General features: G+C 54.6%; 1 protein-coding gene across 1 annotated transcript in view; it reads left to right on the plus strand.

The window, feature by feature from the left end:
* The window catches only part of GAS7 (growth arrest specific 7), a 206,441-nt gene that overhangs the window by 103,371 nt on the left and 84,128 nt on the right, over window positions 1–18,942 (plus strand). Inside the window, exon 2 of the mRNA XM_008153455.3 lies at window positions 18,245–18,365. Within this exon, the coding sequence (XP_008151677.2) occupies window positions 18,245–18,365 (121 nt within the window). The remainder of the gene's footprint in view (window positions 1–18,244; window positions 18,366–18,942) is intronic.

Genomic DNA, 18,942 nt, shown 5'->3' on the forward strand with positions numbered 1-18,942 from the left:
TGAGATCATGCTGGGTACTCTGATTTCGAAAGCCGGAACTACTCTTAGAAGATGATATAAAGAGGGTTTTGATGACAGAAAGCATCAGTCACTGGGTGGTTTATTAGTCTTATTTCAGAGCGGGGGAAAGACTTGGTTCATTTAAAATGAATTTTAAATATGCAGAAAATCATTACTCAAGTTCCCCGGCAACGGCAGTGGCCGCTGTGGTGTTCTACACGCATAGCCTTGCCAGGGCCAGGGAGGGACAAAGGCCTTTTGTGTGGGGATTCTCCCAGCAGTGTCCCCAAAGCCTCAGCGTCCCCCCTGGCCGGCATGTGCGTGGATGCAAAAGGCAGCATCAGCTGTAAGTGCTCCCCACCTGGCCGGAGGCTTCGCCGGGACAGGCCTTGAAGGCTGTTGCAGGAGAAACACATACCTGTTTCCAGAGGAGAGGGAGGCAGAGGAGGAGGAAATGCCAGGGCCCACGTGTCGGCCCGGGGCTGGGACACCCACCAGAGCGCACACGGTTTGCTGGACTTCTGAGTAGGGGGTCTGCACTGAGTAGAACTCGGTCAGGCACAGGTGCCTTTATATGCTTCCTTCTCCTTGTCTTCTCCCTAATTGCGCTTTCCCTCAGTGCCTGGGAGCGGGTGGGCGGGATCCTCACTTGCACGTCTTGGAGAACCTTCCTGTTTCTTGCACATGAAACATGGCTGCAGCTGGGCTGGCTATGGACGACTCAGATCTCCATGTTGCAGACAGAAACTCCTATGTGCAGTGCAGTGTGTCCCACCTTTCAGCAGATGTTTACAAACACCCTTAGTGATGAACAAGGTAATGAGCACGCGCCACGAAACGCTGGCTTCAGTGGCATTTCTCCTTAGCGCTCATAGAGGGGCCTTGCCAGGCCCTGGTGAGCAGTGAGCGAAAAAACGGATTCCCTAGGTAACGTTTCCCTTTGCCTGGGTGTTTTTTTGTGTGTGTTTTGTGTGTGTGTGTGTGTGTGTGTGTGTGTGTGTGTGTGTGTGTGTTTTGGGTTTTTTTGCATGATTTTAAAATTATCTTTTATTATTTTTGTAATGGATTATTGATTTTAATCTATTCAGGTCTTTTCTAAGGGAACACTTCTTAATCACACATTGCTTCTTTATTGCCTCTTCTGTCTTGCGATTTAGGGAGCTCTTTTTAAGTTTACCCTGCACTTTATTGAATTGCCTTTTTGTATTTTTATTTTTTCACATCTGCCTAATGTGGATTTAAATAAGCAATTTCGTATGAGCCTTACCTCATCCGTTTTCTTCCTTGTGTCATTCTTTCTATGCTGGCTGTTTTTTTCCATCATGAATTCCTGTTCCTCTTTTAGAGAGCTCGCGACTTTTCTCGCGTTCTAGCGGTTTCCCGACTTTTTCTTCTGAATTATTTTCTGAGATGTGCTCATCCTTTGAGCCGGCAGGATGGCACACACTCACCTGGTCCTACATGCTTCTCCCACCGTTCTGTACTCATTCTTAACAAGGCAGGACCTGTGTAGATGTTGCATATACCAGCAGACAGTGCGCATGCACGTAGACTGCCGCTGGCCGTGGCACCTTGATGGGGGGCTGAATCCTTCCCTCCGTTGCTTGCCAGTAGCTTAGTGATGGGCACATCTCTCCGTCCACTTCCTGTTTTCAGACTGGCTCTCACTTGAGCACTGCTGTTTTACGGCCTGGTTCTCTGATATTTCTGATTGAGGAGGGGCCTGGGGCCCAACCGTGTGGAGTGCAAGAAGCTGCTGCCAGTCACCTCACAGGAGCCCTCGGCCCAGCGGGCCCGGGGCAGCCACTACCCACATCCTCGTTCGTCCTCTCTCCTGCTTTCTTCTCTATTGATCTTTCCTCCTTCCCTGAGTGTCTCACGCTCACAGCCCCTTGTGTGCGAAGATCAGATTCCCACGCCCACCCCTCATTCTGAGCCGGATGGGGACGGGGGCACCCTCTTTGTAATTAGTGAGCATGGCCCTCGGTGTCTCACTCGGGCTCTGTTAACTTCGTATTTCTTGTTGGGACTCCTCCTCAGTTGGTTTCTGTGACTCTGATTCCAGGACTCACATTCATCCCTTCCCCATCGTGTAGCCCCTGAGTGTGAGCCATGGGCTGGGTTGGAGCAGAAAAGAATGAAGAGCTGGTTCCTGCCTTCGAGAGTCCTGGAGAGCGGCCCCAGGTCTGCACGCACTGGTGGAGGGCACCGGGGCAGGGGCCGGGGTCCAAGGAGTATCAGGGAGACTTCGTTCTCCCATCACATGGAGAACACGCCCCAAGATTCAGCTCTTCCTCCTTCTTTAAGAACCCTGAGCCGACCCCAAGATTTCGCCACCATCCCCACGCAGGTGCTCCAACTCCATGTGCTAAGGGCCAGACTCACCCCGATTGCTCACCAGTCACTTTGAACCTAAGTATGAAGCCGGCACACTCTACCACACCCTCCCAATCCTACCTCCACTGCAGCTGATCTTGGCTGGGTTACTCGTCCTAATTCTCTTGTTCCCTTCGGAATCAACTTCTGCTTTCTCCCAGTCCCCCCACGTCTCATCAGTCACCCAGGCTTGTGCTGCTTGCTACTTGACGTCCCTCTGCTCTGGGTGAGCCCTTTCTCTCCTTTCCCGCTGTCAGGCAAATTCCGCATCTTCTGAGAAGCCTCCCCTGACCGCCCCGCCCGAAAGCGGGCTTGCCCAGCGCTGGCTTCTGAAAGCTCTTATTGTCTGTCAGTTTATCACTTGGCACTTAGTATAGACTCCCTTGTTGGTTCTTTCTTCTTTTTTTCCTCTTGTGTTTGTGTCTTATCTTCCCCCTGTCAGACGCCCAGTCTTTTGTATTGTACTTGCCCGCACTGCCCACAACATTCAGGAAAAGGTGGTCGGTGACTCTTAGTGACTACAGGTAACTGGACTGGTCACGTAGCCACGGGGCTGCTTATCAGGAGCCGGGGGTCTTCGAGGTCCTGCACCCTGGAGACTGCACCGGCTCGTGAACAATTCTTCCCTTCATGACTGTGAAGCATTTAGAAAAAGTGAGTCATCGCCATGCCCAGATGTTCTTCCTTATTAATAATCTTTATGAGACAACATGATTCGTTCTAGAGAAGACATCGGCCTTGCCCTGGCTAGTTGTTCAGTGGTTAGAGCATCAGCCCGAAGAAAGCATTATGGACCGAAGAGTCACAGGTTCGATTCCCAGGGCACATGTGGGAGGCAACCAGTCAATGTGTCTCTCTTACATCTCTCTCTCTCTCTCTCTCTCTCAACCTCTCTCTCTCTCTCTCTCTCTCTCTCTCTCTCTGTCTCTCTCTTCCTGCCTCTTCTTCCTCCCTTCCACTCTCTCTCTGAAGATCAATGGAAAAAATATTATTGGGTGAGGATTAACAAAAAAAAAAAAAAAAAAAGAAGAGATGGGCCCGTAGTGAACCTAGCCTGGGTATGTGTATTTCAGTTTTCAACTCAGCTGAAACAAAGACTAAGAACAGGAGGGTGGGTTGCAGCGGATGCCTTTAAACCCCAGAAAACGCAGCTCCGTGGAAATGATTGTGTCCTTTTGCCTTTGGATTTCCTACTGTTTCTCATTTGCTCACATGGCCCCATATGTAGAAACCTACCTGTTTGCAGAAACCCAGAAAGGGAGAATAATTCATGCTTTTCACAGCGACTCTAATGATAGACGACTATCAATCAAGCAAAAGAAAAGTGACTTCCTCATTCAGAACCTGGGGTAACCCCAAATGGTAAACCCCCTAGAATGCATTTGCAAGTCGTACGCACCCTGACCTAACTTTGGTTAGAATCAAACGTCCACAGGGCTGGCTTGTGCTGCCTGGCTCAGGTCGGAGCAGATTCGCCTCCTGGTTTATAGTGGCCAGAAAGGTCCCTTGCCTTTGGCTGGAGGCCACGATGGGAACTGCCTCAGTTTCCCTGAGATTGGACCATAGTGAGCCCTGCTACAGATGCCCCGACCTCGTTTTCTAGTCATCTTAGTTATTGCACTCGCCAAGAGGCTGTGCGCGCACGGTTCACCTTCCCTGGAGAGCCTGCCCCTGTGCATCTCATGACGTGGCTCACGTCTCCATCTAAACGAACGTGTGTGTGTGTGTGTGTGTGTGTGTGTGTAGTGAAACACACAGAAAAAAATGTACCAGTGTAACCATTTTCAGTAGCTTTAAAAACATTGACCTTCTTGTGCAACCATCCTCACCATCCATTTCCAGGATGTTTTCATCTTGCAAAACCGAAACTCTGCATCCGTTAAGCAGTAACTCCCCATTGCCCCCTCCCCCCCCACCAGCACCTGGCAGCCACCATTCTACTTTCTATTTCTATGAACCTGACTATTCTAGGAACCTCACAGAAGTGGATTCATACAGTGTTTGCGGTTTTGTGACTGGCTTCTTTTTATTTAGCATAATGCCCTCAAGGTTCATTCATGTTGTAGCATGTGTCAGAATTTCCTTCCTTTTTGAGGCTGAATAATGTCCCATTGTGTGTGTGTGTGTGTGTGTGTGTGTGTGTGTGTGTATGTGTGTGTGTCACATTTTATTTATCATTCACCCATCAGTAGACACTGGGGTTGCTTCTACCCCTTGGCTATTGTGAATAATGCTGCCATAAACAGGGGTGTGAAAATATATCTGTTCGAGTCCCTGCACTCATATCTCTCGGGTGTATACCCAGTCATTGAATTGCTAGATCATATGGTGATTCTATGTTTAATTTTGTAGGAGCCGCCATACAGTTTCCATAGCAGCTGTGCCATGTTACATTCCCACCAGCAGGGGTTCCAGCGGTCCCAGGTCCTCGCTAGCACTTGTTTTTTCTGTGCTTTTGGTAGCCATTCCACTGGGGGCGAGGTAACATCTCACTGTGCTTGGCATTTCCCGAGTGGTGAGCGATGAGGAGCATCTTTTCCCGCGCTCATTGGCCTTTTGCAGATCTTCTTTGGAGAACGGTCCTTGGCCCGTTCCTAATTAGGGTGTATGATTTTAGGTGGTGGTTGAGCCGAAACTATGTTGTGCCCAGGAAACAGCAGCTCTCGTCTTCAGCCGCTGCTGATAGTCACAACATGGCCAGCCTTTTACTGAGCACTCCCATCCCCTCACACTGTGCTAAGTGCTTGTATGGATTTCCCCCCTTTATCCTCACAGCCACCTATTGAGGACTATGTTGTGATCATCTCCATTTTACCCTTGAAGGAGCCACAGTGTAGAGGCCGATCAGGGTCACACCCTGATCACAGCTGCTGAATCGACAGGGTGTGACCCTGATCGGGCTCGTCTCTAGGGGATGGCACCGAATTCCTAGCCCCACCCAGGGAGCTGGCATTGAACCGGCTTCTTCGGTCAACAGTTCATCCACACAGACGTTTGAGAGAAGGGATTTGATAGGAAACCACCCAGGCCTCAGGACCTTGGTCCCCACAGATAATCCCATTTTCTTCCATATGGAGAATCACTTCCTAAAACCCCACCGGTCTGCCTCTGGAAGCAAACACAGAAACGTGTGGCATTTTAAGTGCTAAGCCCTCGGCTGCTCAGAAAACACTTTCTAAATGGAACGATGTGCCATGTTCACCAAGGACCCACCCCTCACCCCCCCTAAATTCATTTTGTGGGAGGAGGCTGCATTGTTCTCAGGGTCCAATCCTTTCCCCACTTGCAACTGACAGCTTTCTGATCAGCAGCTCTTTTTCATCGGAGATGCACAGCGTCTCGCGCCCGCCCGCAGTCTGTCCGGATTTGGAAGTGGGGAGGGAGAGTGAAGTCGGGGGCCCTCATCTTAGCCCTGTGGTCACCAGCTCCCCAGCCCGGGGAAGATCTAAGGCAGGCTGCTTTGGGGATCATTCTCTGTTCCTTTTATGTTGGGCCTTATCTGGCCTTGGGTTCACACAGCCCGGGCCGGGGCCGGGGCCAGAGCCCTGACTTAGGGCTGGGAAGAAGCTGGCGGAACATTCCCCAGCAGGGCTTGGGCAGGCCCAGCGAGTCCCGCCTAAACTACGGTGGACAAAGGCGCCCTTGTCCGCAGGCCTGGGGGTGGGAGGCATCTGGTCAGTGACACAGGCTTGGCCATTGTATGTCGTGACCTCAGCCAACTTTTTTTAGCTGAGAAAGGGGAAAAAGAGAGAGTGTTAAAAAAAAAAAAAAAAAGGGAAAGAAAGAACTCCCCGAGAAGCTGCATCTGGAAAGTCCGGCGGCGATGACTTCCCACAAGGGCTGGAGCGGATTTGGAAGGAACTGTGCAATGTAGCGGGTTCTTTGTGAAAGAGCGGCCCTGAGAGAAGCCACAGGAACATCCTCCGGGTGCCCGGAGCCCTGACCCGGGAGCCGCTCGCTTCAGCCTCCTGTCCCGCAGAGGGTGCCATGCGGAGGCAGCTGGCGGGGGCCTGGCCCTGAGTCTGGGGACTTCAGACAGGACCCCAGCCTCTCCTCCGAGTTAGCAGCCCCCAAGGAGATGAGCTGTCCTCTGATGGTAAGAACTGACCCCGCTCGCCTGCCGACGTGTGGGCTCAGCTTGCTTTTCTTCTGCCTGTTTCCAAAATGACTTCGACGCTTTAAAGAGGCAGCTCTGAGAACCTGGAGCTGTGGGCTCCAGCTGTTAAACTCAGAGGGCCTGGGGGCCCTGAGTGCTGGGGGCGCCTTTCCCGGGCCCCAGGCATGAGCAGGGAGGAAAGCATGCTGGGTCGTAGTGAGAGAAGTCAGGAGAAGACGAGGGGAGGAGGACAGAGATTGAAAGAGGGATGTTCGTGGCGGGAAAGGGCGTCTCGGCTCCCCCGGTTCCCCGAGCAGCAGAGTGGCCGCTTGGATTTCTCTTGCGGGGATTGCAGTCCACCTGTCACCGCCCCATGTAACTTCCCCACATCTGAAGCTTGGCTGATAGCCATCTACCCACCTGCCTTCTACCCCAGGGCCCAGTTCTAGCCGGGACACCACAGGGTGAAAGCCCATCAGGGACATAGCTTTCCAGAAGGTAGTTGAGTATCTGCCCAGGAGACCCAGTGTCTCCATGGTGGGCTGGATGCTTCCGTCCAGTTGGATGGTGGCGGCAGTGGTCATAATGGAAATAATGGACGCTGTCCTGAGACTCGGGGAGACCTTTCTGCTCCTGGAAGGTAGCCACCCCCCTTCTTTGGGAAGCGGGCCCTCTCATCAGCCTAGACCAGTGATGGGCAACCTTTTGAGCTTGGTGTGTCAAACTTCACCAAAAAACTGAGCATAACTCGGGTAGTGTGTCCCTTTGAGGAAAAAACATTATTTCACAAATGTTTCATCCTCAGGAGCAGCAAATGTTTCATCCTCGGCATGCGGCCGCCTCAGTGGCCGCGTGTCATCAGAAATGGCTGCGTGTGTCAGTGCTGACACGCGTGTCATAGGTTCGCCATCACTGGCCTAGACCTTCGTGAGCACCGCCCTGAGGCTCTGGCAGCTGGGGAGGTCCAGTTTCTATGGGAAGGCTCGTCCGTGTCCACACCTCCCTCCGGAAAACTCTCTTCCCCACTCGGCTTCTGATGGGGCCCAAACCGGTGCCAGAGAAGGAGACGGTGCTCGTCACCCAGGCGCAGCCACTGACGGGCCAGCTCACCTCCTAGAAAGTTCACAGCAGGGCTGCTCAATGGTCAGGGCACATCTAAGTCTTCCCCGGTGAAGGGCCTGGGGCTCTGCATTTATAATCAGCTCCAAGGCTGCTCACACAGGGACACGCGGAGAGACGGCTATAAAGGCTCTAGACCGATCAGCCAGGTTCCGACCGTTAAGCTGCCCAGGACCGGGGGGCTAATGGGGTTTATAGGAAGAGGGATTCACAGAGAAGATGAACACTAGGGACATTCAGGGAGCAGGGAAGGGCCCGGGCAAGGCTCTTGGCAGAGTGGGTAAGGCAGACACAGAGGTGTGTGGGTTTGGGTGTGGGCGGTCGGCGGTGTGCCCATGGGTAAGAGGATTGTGATCGGGGTGCAGGGCGAGTGGTGAACAGAAGGGCTAACTGCCAGCAGGCCCAGAGCGGTCCACGGGCGCCTGCCTTTGCCTCGGGGCGAATTCCAGCTCCAGATGCAGGGGAGCCCAGGATGCCAGGCAGAAAGCGGATGGCTGGCACACAGAGCTCAGCTGAGTGTGGCTCGGGGGGTGACGGGGCGGGGACGGGTGACGTGGGCCCATGGGGTCAGAGGACTCACCACACTCACCACGTCTAGCGGTGGAAGCCTGGCACTCGGCAGGGAGTCAGGTCCCAGGCGTTCGGGCCTGGGCAGTGCTCCAGGGACAGGCTGATGCCTCTGAATCCCGTGTCTACCCTTGAATGTGACTTTGCCTGGAGACCATCTGGTCCAACTTCTGTATTTTCAAGATGAGGAAATTGAGGCCAACCCGCAGAAATGAAGTGGGTTGCTCAAGATCTGACAGCAAGACAGCACAGCCCAGCCCTCGCCGTCGCGTGCGGGTCACAGAGCGGGGGTCCCGAGCTTGGGAGCAAGGCCACACGCTCACCACCCGCGGCAGAGGCCCAAACGTGCAGCTGAGTTGGGTTGGAAGGGAGGGTACTGACCTGCGGAAACTGTTCCAGGGTCAGCCTCAGGCTCCCTCTGGTGTGTGTGGGCTCAGAACCAGCTAGGCCAGTGGTTGGCAAACTCATTAGTCAACAGAGAGGCAAACTGGGGCTCGCGAGCCGCATGTGGCTCGCGAGCCGCAGTTTGCCGACCACTGAGCTAGGCCTTGCTGGGGTCGGGTCTGCAGTCAGAAGTCTTGTCTGGCAGCACCTGGCGCACAGGCGTGCGCACTGCGGAGGGTGGGAATGGTGTCTGGCTGAGAAGACGTGCGCCCTGGTTTTCCTTTGGTGCCCTCCGTCTGCCCCCCCGGGCCACCACAGAGCTGGGCAGGGGGATTGCAGCCCCATAAGCCACCCCTGTGCCCTAATGAGCTCAGCGCCTTTCTAAAGGGCACCGGCCCCAGGGGAAGCCTGCCTTTGCCCCCAGGGCCACTGTGGGCGGCAGCTACTCGCTGGCCCTTGAAGTTCCTGGCAGGCCGCTCTGCGCGGGTACCGCCTATGACAGCTGAGCTAGCAACTTTCAGCTCCCTCTTCACTTTCCTTCTTCAGTCTGTTTTGCATGAAACGGGATATTTGATAAATTCGGTTACAGGGTTTTCTTCAGAGGCGTAGCAAGTTTAGAAAGTGCCAGAAACATGGCATAGGGCATTATGGGGTTTTGCATCTTAATATTTAAGGAAGGCTGGGAAGGGCTTCACTAGTAGTTCTTTTTCTCCTCTCCCCTCCCCTCAAATAAGTGTTAGCAACTGTTCCCAGGCTTTCTGTCTGCAAAGAATTTGGCCCAGGAATCACCTGGAGGGGACCTGTTGTTGGTGACTGAACCTCAAAATGTCCTTCAAAGGCATCCTCTGGGGACATAAACGGGTAGAGAGGGTCTGGGAGGCATTGAAGATTCCTTAGGGGGACAGAAAGCACCGAGCTCCAGCCCCGCTCCTTCCTGTGACAGAGGGGACTTTCAGCCCCAGAGGCCAGAGCAGCGGCTGGCAGCAAAGCAGCTCTGAGCTGTGCCGCCCTCGGTCAGTGTCTCAGCTGGGACATGCGTTCAGTGCTTTCCGTTCTTGTCCAGTCTTCACTGGCGTCTCAGACAGCGTTTCTTCCCTCCAGTTGAGTCAGATTTGGTTGACTACATAAAACTATCTCCAGCCCCCAAGAGTTTGGGGGAAACATGTCACAAAACACACGGTCATGTGTTACGGACATTTATGTTCCTGTCAGAAGGTCTTGGTCACCTCTTTTGCGTATGTGGCTGCTGCTTTTGGACGCTTGCGCTTGTCATTTAAATGTCTTGACATTTCCCCTGTGGTGGCTTTGGTCTCTGTGACGAAAGACGGTCCTCAGGTGGCGGAATCCCAGGGTTTGAGGTCAGGCGTCCCCGGTTTTACAGATGAGGAAATGGCCAGAGAGGCACGGGCCTGAAATCACAGCGTGTAGTCGGGGACACGCTCTCTGGGCCCCGGCCTGTGTGCTTCCACGATGTTTCTGCGGCCCGAGGGGCAGGTAGGCTCCCGGGGGCCATGCGATGTGTATCTGCCAGGAAGGGGTGGCAGGAGAGGGACCAGCCTTCCCGGGCAGCCGTCAGGAAGTTGAATGATTGGACAGAAGGTCTGTTAATCACGGGTGCAGGCCAAGTCACTCGGGAGTGGGAACAGGCTGAAGGGACCACCTTGCCCTTCAAGCTGCAAAACTTCAGGATCAGATGGGCCTTAGAAATGCAGCAAAACATAGGGCCTTTCTCTGGGGTTCCCCATGCCCTTTGCAGGCCAAGGTGAGGAAGCAGCCGCAGCTTCCCAGGTGACCCCTGGAGCTGTTTGTATTTCGGGAGCACCTGTGGCGACCCCCTTCCCCTGAGTGGCCTTCAACAGCCATGAGGCCTTCAGGCACCTGCTCCAAACCCCCGTAATCGGCAGGAGTGACCGTGCTATTTGGTGGCACAATCCTGCTGTTTGGCCAAAGCTGAGGCTCTGAAGTGGGTGTCTCTCAGATCCATCATGCTATTTGGTCCCACCGGGCAGATGCCACCAGCTAAAGCCCCAGCCAGTTCAGTCCAAGAAGTTCGCTGACTGCCAGAGGTGTTCATTTCTACACTGTCTCCTTTGGAACCCTGTTAATTGGCCCTTCTCTCTTGTATCAGTATGGCAGGTGCGATGATAATAAAACCTCTTTCCTCCGGTGTCGGAGAAGTAAGCGCTCACGCAGGAGTGTGTTTAAAGCTGGCGTGGGAGCCACTTCCTACAGGATTGGTTCCTTCCCACCCTCTGCTGTGTGTCCCTCACACACTTCAGGTCGTGGAATGGCTTCTGCACCAAGAGCCCAACTCTTCCTTGCAATTCCCAGAGTCGTTTGCAAAACTCTTCCTGTATTCTTGCCCCTCGGCAGACCTCGTCTTGCAGCTCAGCGGGTTGTCCTGGGAGGGCTGACTTCCTGTGACCTTGCCTGGGCTTCACTGTAATTGTGTTCATCAAAATTCCTGGGTAACCAGATCACTCCATTCCTCTTCAGGATCAGAAAATAGAGTTTATTGTTCTGTGTCCTCTCCCTGCCCAGTCCTGACAACAGGCCCAACTCAGATCCGAGTTGATTGGCTTGCAGATGGGTAGGCAGGGTGGCTGGGGCCTCCCTGAGACTCCTGGGAGCTCGACATGTCTGCAGGCTCAAAGAAGTTCGGCCTTAGGCCGTGGCTGGCAGCACTGTGGGTGCTGGGAGGAAATTCCCATGACTCTGATGCCCTTCTCTTGTCACGGGTGCCAGTGACATCACAGCATAAGGCTTCCTGTATTCCATGTTGGATATCCATTCTGTCAGACCCCCCAGAGCCGGGGTTTGTTCACAGTAGGGCACGCACGTTGCTGGGACGGCCATTCTCTGTCTGCTTGTTTGGTGAGGTAGCTTCTTTAACCCTGTTTCAAGGCCAGTTTCTACCACAATCCCAGCTTCCATCCATCCAGTATTCTGGGTACTACGTGGAGACTAAAACTAGGAATCAGATCGACATGGCCCTGCCTTCTTGAATTTACAGTCTGCTTCTCTGTTGTGTTGCTACTTCTTCTCCCTCTGGCCAGGTCTCCAAATCTCTCACCCCTAGAAGAACATGAAGATGCTGCCAGCATCCATCCTCTCCCCACCAGCCTGTAACACCACGTGCAGGGATATGCTTCCCAGGATGCACTGCGCCATTGCCATGGTGCCCTACCTCGCCCCCAGCTCTTTGCTGTGAGGGGCTCTCTCTGAATGGAAAGGCTGCAGAGCTGGAGAGAACGGGACTTTCACCTCTGGGGCAGGGGAGAGGCACCCTGAGGCAGCGCCTCGCTGTGGGAGGTGCAGCCCTGCTTCACGCTTTGTGTCTTAACCTGTAGCCAGAGGAGATGGCCTTTCCTTGGGTAGCGGTTCCCAGCTTTGTGTAGGCGTCGCTCCACCCTAAGTCGGTGTCCAGCAGGAAGGTGTGGCGTGGGCCTAACATGCCTTGGTCTTCGTGGCGGCTCCCTTGCAGCCCCTGTCATTAACTGGGTGACTCCCTGTGAGTGACGGTGGAGCCCACTCCTGGCGCTGGGTCTGGGACTCCTCAGGGTCACTAGTAACCAACTGGCTCCCAGGGGCTGAGGCCTTCCAGGCCCACCCAGCCTGCTCTGGCCGGTTCTGGGTGTCCAGCTGGCCGTGTGGTTGTGGAAGGGAGAACTTGCTAGCGAATCCTTTATGGAGCAGCCATCCAGTGCTGCCAATCACGGCACCGGGCTCATTAGCAGTCATTGCCATGGCAACGGGTCTGCCAGAAAGTGGCTTGTTAGGCAGACAACTTCAGACATGTTATATATAGATCTGGGAGTGGGGGTGTGGGGCCCAGTGGGTATGCCTTTCTTTAGAGCTTCTATTGCTTCTGGGTTTGGGGTGTGAGAAGACGTGGAGTGGGGGACCTTAAAACGGTCTGATCTGGCTGCTAAATCAAGTGTCTGACGACCACCCGTTAACATCGCCAGGTAGCACTTGCTCACACCTGCAGAAGGTAAGCATCCGGTGCTCCCGGAAACCTCCTGAGGGGCGGGCGTCCCGGGTTGAACTTGCAGAGGCTGTGAGGAGCTAAGTGTGGGGGCTGCACAGACTGGAGACGCAGGGGCAAGATTGAATCTCTCTGAAAATAACCTATTTGAAAGGTTTGGACTAGGACGTAGGACTCTTTTCATGCATAAGTAGCCATGTAGCCAAACACTGTCTTTTCATAAATTGTGCTTATTAAAATGTTACGCTCCCGGTTCCCGTTTCAGAAGCAATGCTTTCTCTTAGTGGCGCCTCTAAAGCTGCAAACCAGTCTCTTCCGAGTTCAGTGAGCGTAGGCTCACCTCGGATGCATGTTCAAAGGTGGCTTTCTGGGCTCCAGGTTTTGGTGGTTGGATCAGGGCTCTGGAATCTGCACTTTAACCCACAGCCCCGGGGAATGACGGTTGGCCCGGGGACCACACTTGGAGAAACACTGCTGTAGGGGATTTCTTTTCATATCTGGGTGACTTCTCTTTGCTTACAGGCTCATCTCCCCTCCCCCCAGGGGGAGTCGGTAGCCATCATTAAAAGGACAGTTTCTTTCGTTGTGTTGACTTAAGTAATGAGACAGGGAAGCCAGCCTGCAGCCAGGGAATGTGACTGCTCGGATGTGGGTGGTGATATTTCTGCACGTCTCCTGGGAAGGCACGTGCACACTCGGAGGTGCAACCAGCAGAAGCATCAGGGCCGAGTTGGCATCCTCCTTGGGTGGGAGCTGGATGTCAGGTGGTCAGGTGAAGAAATGGGGTTGATTTGGGGGAGATGGACTGGGAATAGCCTGGATTTAGGGAGCTGGATGGCAGTACCAAGAACAAAGCTATTATTTAAAGTTTGGTTTTATCATTTAGTTAGCTGCACAACATGGGGCAAGTTATTAAATTCTCTGAATCCTAGATTTCTCATTTTAAAACGGAAAAAAATGGCATGTATATGCCAGGCTTATTGTAAAGACTAGAGGCCTGGTGCACAAATTCATGCACAGATGGGGTCCCTAGGCCTGGCCGGTGATCAGGGCCAATCAGGGCCGGGCCAATTGGGGCCTGCCGGCCGGGGGGAGGAATAGAGTGAGGGACTGCAGGAGGTTGGCTGGCCGCAGGAAGTTGGCTGTGGGAGCGCACTGACCACCAGGGGGCAGCTCCTGTGTTGAGTGTCTGCCCCCTGGTGGTCAGTGCTTGCAATAGCGACTGGTTGAGCAGTCATTCTGGTCATTCCGGTCATTCGGTCATAACAGTCACTTAGGCTTTTATATATATAGATTAGAGCTAAGTGCTCCAGTCCTTGGCGCACTTAGAGACATGTGGCAAGTGATCAAAGCCATTACCAATGGCAGAAGTGGGGTCTGAATGCAGGCCTTTCTTTAATATATACATATGTTTTTATTGATTTTAGAGAGTGAGAAAGGGAGAGGGAGAGAGAGATAGAAACATCAATAGCCTGCCTCCTACATGCCCTCTACTGGGGATCGAGCCCACAACCCAGGCTCGACCAGGAATCAAACCGGTGACCTCTTGGTGCATGGGATGAGGCCAACCAACTGAGCCACACTGGCCAGGCCAGACATTTCTTGAGTACCTATTAGATTAGGGTTCTGAAGTCTCGAAACCTCCCGATAAAATAGGGTGCATGTGTGCGTACACCTGCATCCATTTTGGGGGCAGAAGATCCTGTTTAATTCAGATTTTCAGAGGATGGGTTTCCATATGTAGCTGGGCAGGCTGTTCACTGAACAAAGGGACCCAGGTGAGGGGCCTAGGGAGGCTGAGACCCAGCCTTGCCGCCGGGGACGGCCCATCGGGGGCAGAGGCGGCATTATCTGACTCCCACAGAGCCGTCCTGGGAACCGGGCTCAGAATCCCCGGGCTGAGCAAAGCGTCCTCATCTCTGCCCACTCCACTCCCTCTGTCCCTGCTCCTTGTGGGTAGGACCCGCGCTGCCCCTGCTTTCCGTGCCTGTTCCCATGGGAAAGAGCTGACAGAATGGAAGAGGAGAAGCCAGAGGACTACGGAAGGGAAGGGAAGGATTTAACTTGGAAGGAAACTGATTAGAAGAGTAAGTTTGGCAGAGACCTTAATTATCGGGTAGTCGCTCCGCTCTATCCCCCCCGGTGGCTTTGGGGCGGCCCTCCCAGGAGCCTGCGCCTCCACCGCCACGAGGCAGGAGGGAAGGCTGGGGGTTTGGCCTCTTAAACGAGAGCCTGCAGATTGGGAGGCCGACGCCTGCCTCGTCTTCCTCTTTCTAAAATCGTTTTTATTGTGAAATACGCCTCCCATAAACTGCATCATCAGTGACGTGTAGCACAGTCACAGTTTTGTGCAACCACTGCCACCATCCAGTTCCAAAACGCTTCCATCAGACAAAAGGGGAAACCCTGTCCCCCTCCGCACCCCCGCAGCCCCTGGCCACCCTGATCTGCTTTCGTCCATGGGCTTTCCTGTCCTGGACGTTAGATATGAATGAATCATTCCAGAACGTGGCCTTCTGTGTGCATGATTTCAGGGCTCGTCCCTGTGGCAGCGTGCAGCAGTACTTCATTCCTCTGGCCGGCTGAGTGCTGTTGTTGTTTGTACGGCTACATCATCACAGAGCGCTGACCCGTTCACCGGTCAGCGGCCCCTCGCCGTGTTCCCACCCTTCGGGGACTGCGGGTAACGTGGGACAGGGTGCGCGGGTGTCCGGGCGCCGCTTCACTTCCTGGGTGTGTGCCCGTTGTCTCCACATCTGTCGGCTCCTGGCTGTTGCAGTCCAGCCACCAGGGTAACTTCCTCTGGGAGAGGGACAGGCAGCCGGCCGGCGGCCTTGGGGGATGGAGGCGGAGCACTGTCAGCGGGCGGGCAGAGCGGGGACCCATGGCCGTTCCGGAGGGGGGTGTGGAGACCACCTTTCCCACGTTGGCCAAATTGGGAAACTGGCTCGGGTGCCGTCCTTCCCCCCATTCAGCACCCCTGGCCCTTCCTGGCTCAGTTTCGGGGGTGCCTCCCCGGCAGGCCCTTTCCATAGTGTGCAAGGTGGTGTGGGTCCCACATTTCCCAGATGGGGAGGCCTCAGGGCAGTCTGGCGCCCCCCTGGCCATCCGTGTCCTCAAATGTCAACCAGAGCTTCCGACCGCACGGACTTATTTAAATAAATAAGAGGAAAGCACATGCTCTTGTGGATTTGGGCTGGGGTGGTTCCCAGGTTGACCTCAGGCCCAAAGGCTCGGTCCACTCACTCCAGCAGCCCCGCTAAGGAGAGTCCTCCTCGCTGCCCGCCCTTCCCCCCAACCCAGCAGCAGCGCCTTCACGCGGAGGCCTCCCCAGCGGCCTGTGTTAAGCAGTCGTCTTGGAAACGGAAACCTGGGAGAAGTGACTGCCACTGGTGGCATGTGCGACGCAGTGACGGTGAGGGTGGGGCGAACGTCACGCCACAGGAGGCAGAGGTCTCACTCGCATCCGGACGGCCCCCCTTCCCCTGGAGATCCCCATTTCCTGAGTATTCTTGGTGACAGGCACTTTCCCAGGCGCGGAGTTTCTTACTGCCTGTCTCCGCAGTGTGCCCCACAGCTGGGCTAACGTCCTCCGTCTCACAGATGCTGAAGGAGGGCGGCCGGGGTGTCTTTCCCTGGGTCCCGGCTACGCAGTGGCTAAGTCCGACTGAGCCCCAGGCTGGAGGGCGGGTTCACTCCGCTGCTGGGTCCCTCTCTCCTCTGCAGCCTCGTTCTGCCCGTGTCAGTCTCTGCCCTTGCTTAATACTCTTTCACAATTTCCCACTTCCTCCCAGGTTACCCGACAAGCCCCAGTCCGGTCTTCCCTTAGATGCTGTGCCTCAGGCAGAAGCAACCTAGTTCTAGACCATTTCTTTCTTCTGGCCTCCCTGTTCCTGTTTACTCCCAACCCTACAGAGCCAACAGTGTGTCTCCTGTCATGTGGGTATTACACACACACACACACACACTCACACTGTACTCATCCTCAGGCTATTTATCTTGCGTATATTTTTACCATCTTCCAACCTGGAGAGGCCAGAGCAGTGTCTGGAGGCCCAGGTAAGCGTGCCCAGGTGTGTGCTGGGCTCAGCGGACATGCTGTGCTGGTGAGGAGGCTGCCTGAATCACAGAGGCTCTGGGTCAACAGGTGTGGGAGACAGAAGCGTTCAGGGCACAGGGAAGGCTTTTAATTACTAAACTGTGGAAGTTCATAATGAGACATGCAGGCAGGACCACGGGGAGCCGTGCTCACTCGCAGTCCCTGGAGCAGCTGGGATTGATCGGATCCCCGGTCCCCACTGCGGACGTGCAGGGCTCCCCAGGAAATGGAAGTGCAGGCTCTGCAGTCTGCAGAAAGCTCCGCGGTTTGGGAGCCGTGTCTGTATTGCTCACTTTCCAGCTGTTAAGCCCTGGTCATCAGTGACCCAAAACTGCCTCGTAGGCATGGCTGGGGGATGCCGGTGACATTTAGGAGCCGGTTAGTTTTAATATTTCCAAACAGGGTCCAGCTTCGCTGAGAAAATCATGGCTTCTGTCCTGCTGTGGCTAGAATACTGTCTTTATTTATTTCTCCGCAAGGCACAGAAATTATGTGAGCTAATTTGGACCCTTTTCTTACGTTTAAATGTTCTTTAACAACTTTTATTTATTTTGTTGTTGTTAATTCTTCATTACTTTTCAGAGAGAGTGGAAGGGAGGGAGGGAGAAAGAGAGGAAGAGAGCGAGAAAGAGAGAGAGGAACATTGATGTGAGAGAGACTGGTTGCCTCCCACACATGCCCTGACCAAGGGCGGGGAGCAAACCTGCAACTCAGGTACGTGCCCTTGACCAGGAATCGAACCTGTGACCCTTTGGTGCCTAGGCCGTCGCTCTAACCACTGAGCACCACTGGCCAGAGCTAATAACTTTTATTTTTGCGTTTATTGAAGAAAATCTAGATGGAAGAGTTAAGTAAAAGGAAGGGGAGACAGACTGCCCATAATCCCACCAGGAAGCACCTGCTTTAGCACCTGTGTCTCTACTAGTTTCTCTCTGTTCTCTCTACTGCGCTCTGATTATTTTAGGAAAAGCTCCGGGCGTGTGGCTATAAGAATTAAGCTGCAGATAAGTGCGTGTGGTGAAAGGGCGTCCTGGGTTGTCTCAGACTCCAGTTCTCCTCGCAGGGGGATTTGGGCACTTGGAGAAAACCACCTCGCTCTTCGATTCATGGCGTTGTTGTAGGAGGTTTCCCAGCTCGCTCTGCCCAGGCTGGCATTGGTGGCTTCTGGCGGCGTCCCCAGCAGGCCCTGGCCTCGTCTGCCGTGTGCTCAGCTGTGCTCCGTGCTCCCTGGGATGTCAGGCTGCAGAGTCCACACGGGAGTGCGGGGAGCGGCACCTCCCACCCCTTGAAAGTGCCTCCCCGCCGAGGGTGGCTTTCTAGGGGCTAACAGAGGAGAAAGCCCAGCTGTTAACTGAGCGGCACGTCCCTCTGTCCTCGGGGGGACCCTGCCCCTTCTGCGGGGGGCTCTGAGACAGCAGGCGCTCCTCGCACCTCACGCTCAGACAACCGCCAAAAGCACACAAGCGTGGCCTGCGACCTCCCTTAGGGAGGCCTGTGGGCCACGCACCCTCAACCTCGAGCTGTCCCAGGGTGACTTCATCTGCCCTGACTTCCTGGTTGAAAAACGGCTGCAAAAATGCCAGACGTGTGTGACCTCTCCTTTCCTCCTCAACAGAAGCCTGGGATGGTCCCCCCGCCGCCGGGAGAGGAGAGCCAGAGCGTCGTGCTGCCCCCCGGCTGGCAGAGCTACCTGTCCCCCCAGGGCCGGCGCTACTATGTCAACACGACCACCAATGGTGAGTCCCGCTCAGGGTGGCCCGCGCCAGCCCCGGGCTTCTGTCTCTCCGGGGGCCAGGCCTTCTCCTCCCTCCGCCGCCTCCTGGTTTTTATTTTCTTCACAAGTTACCTCCGAGGCAGCTCTCCCCGCAGTGCTGGGGGGCAGGGGTCTCAGCCTGGGTGGGGAAGCCTGCCCTTCAAGGCTGGGGTCCTTCTCGGACCCTTACAGCCACTCGGGCGTGTTTGCTGAACCCAACCTCAAATTGGCATGGAGAAAGGTTGTGGTCAGCAGGTAGCTTGAATCAGGTTGAGCGTCGAGCTGTGCATGCTGTCTTGGGGTCCGAATGGACTAAATGACGCAGGAGTTCCCAGACAGGCATCGCAAGATCGACGTCTCCCTGACTTCCCCACAGCGTCTCCTGCTCTCACCTGGATTATCGCCCTGCCTGGGTCTTGGCCTGTTCTTTGGGAAATGCTGGGGCTGCTTAGGGATGATTTATTCTAGCAGATAACAGGTTCCAATCTCCGAGTTGAGGTAGGACCGCACCTCCATGCCCCCAGCTATTAGGGACTTCCAGGCCTTCACAGTGACTCCAG

This window comes from Eptesicus fuscus, chromosome 20 (assembly GCF_027574615.1).
Source record: "Eptesicus fuscus isolate TK198812 chromosome 20, DD_ASM_mEF_20220401, whole genome shotgun sequence".
NCBI classification, from domain to species: Eukaryota; Metazoa; Chordata; class Mammalia; order Chiroptera; family Vespertilionidae; genus Eptesicus; species Eptesicus fuscus.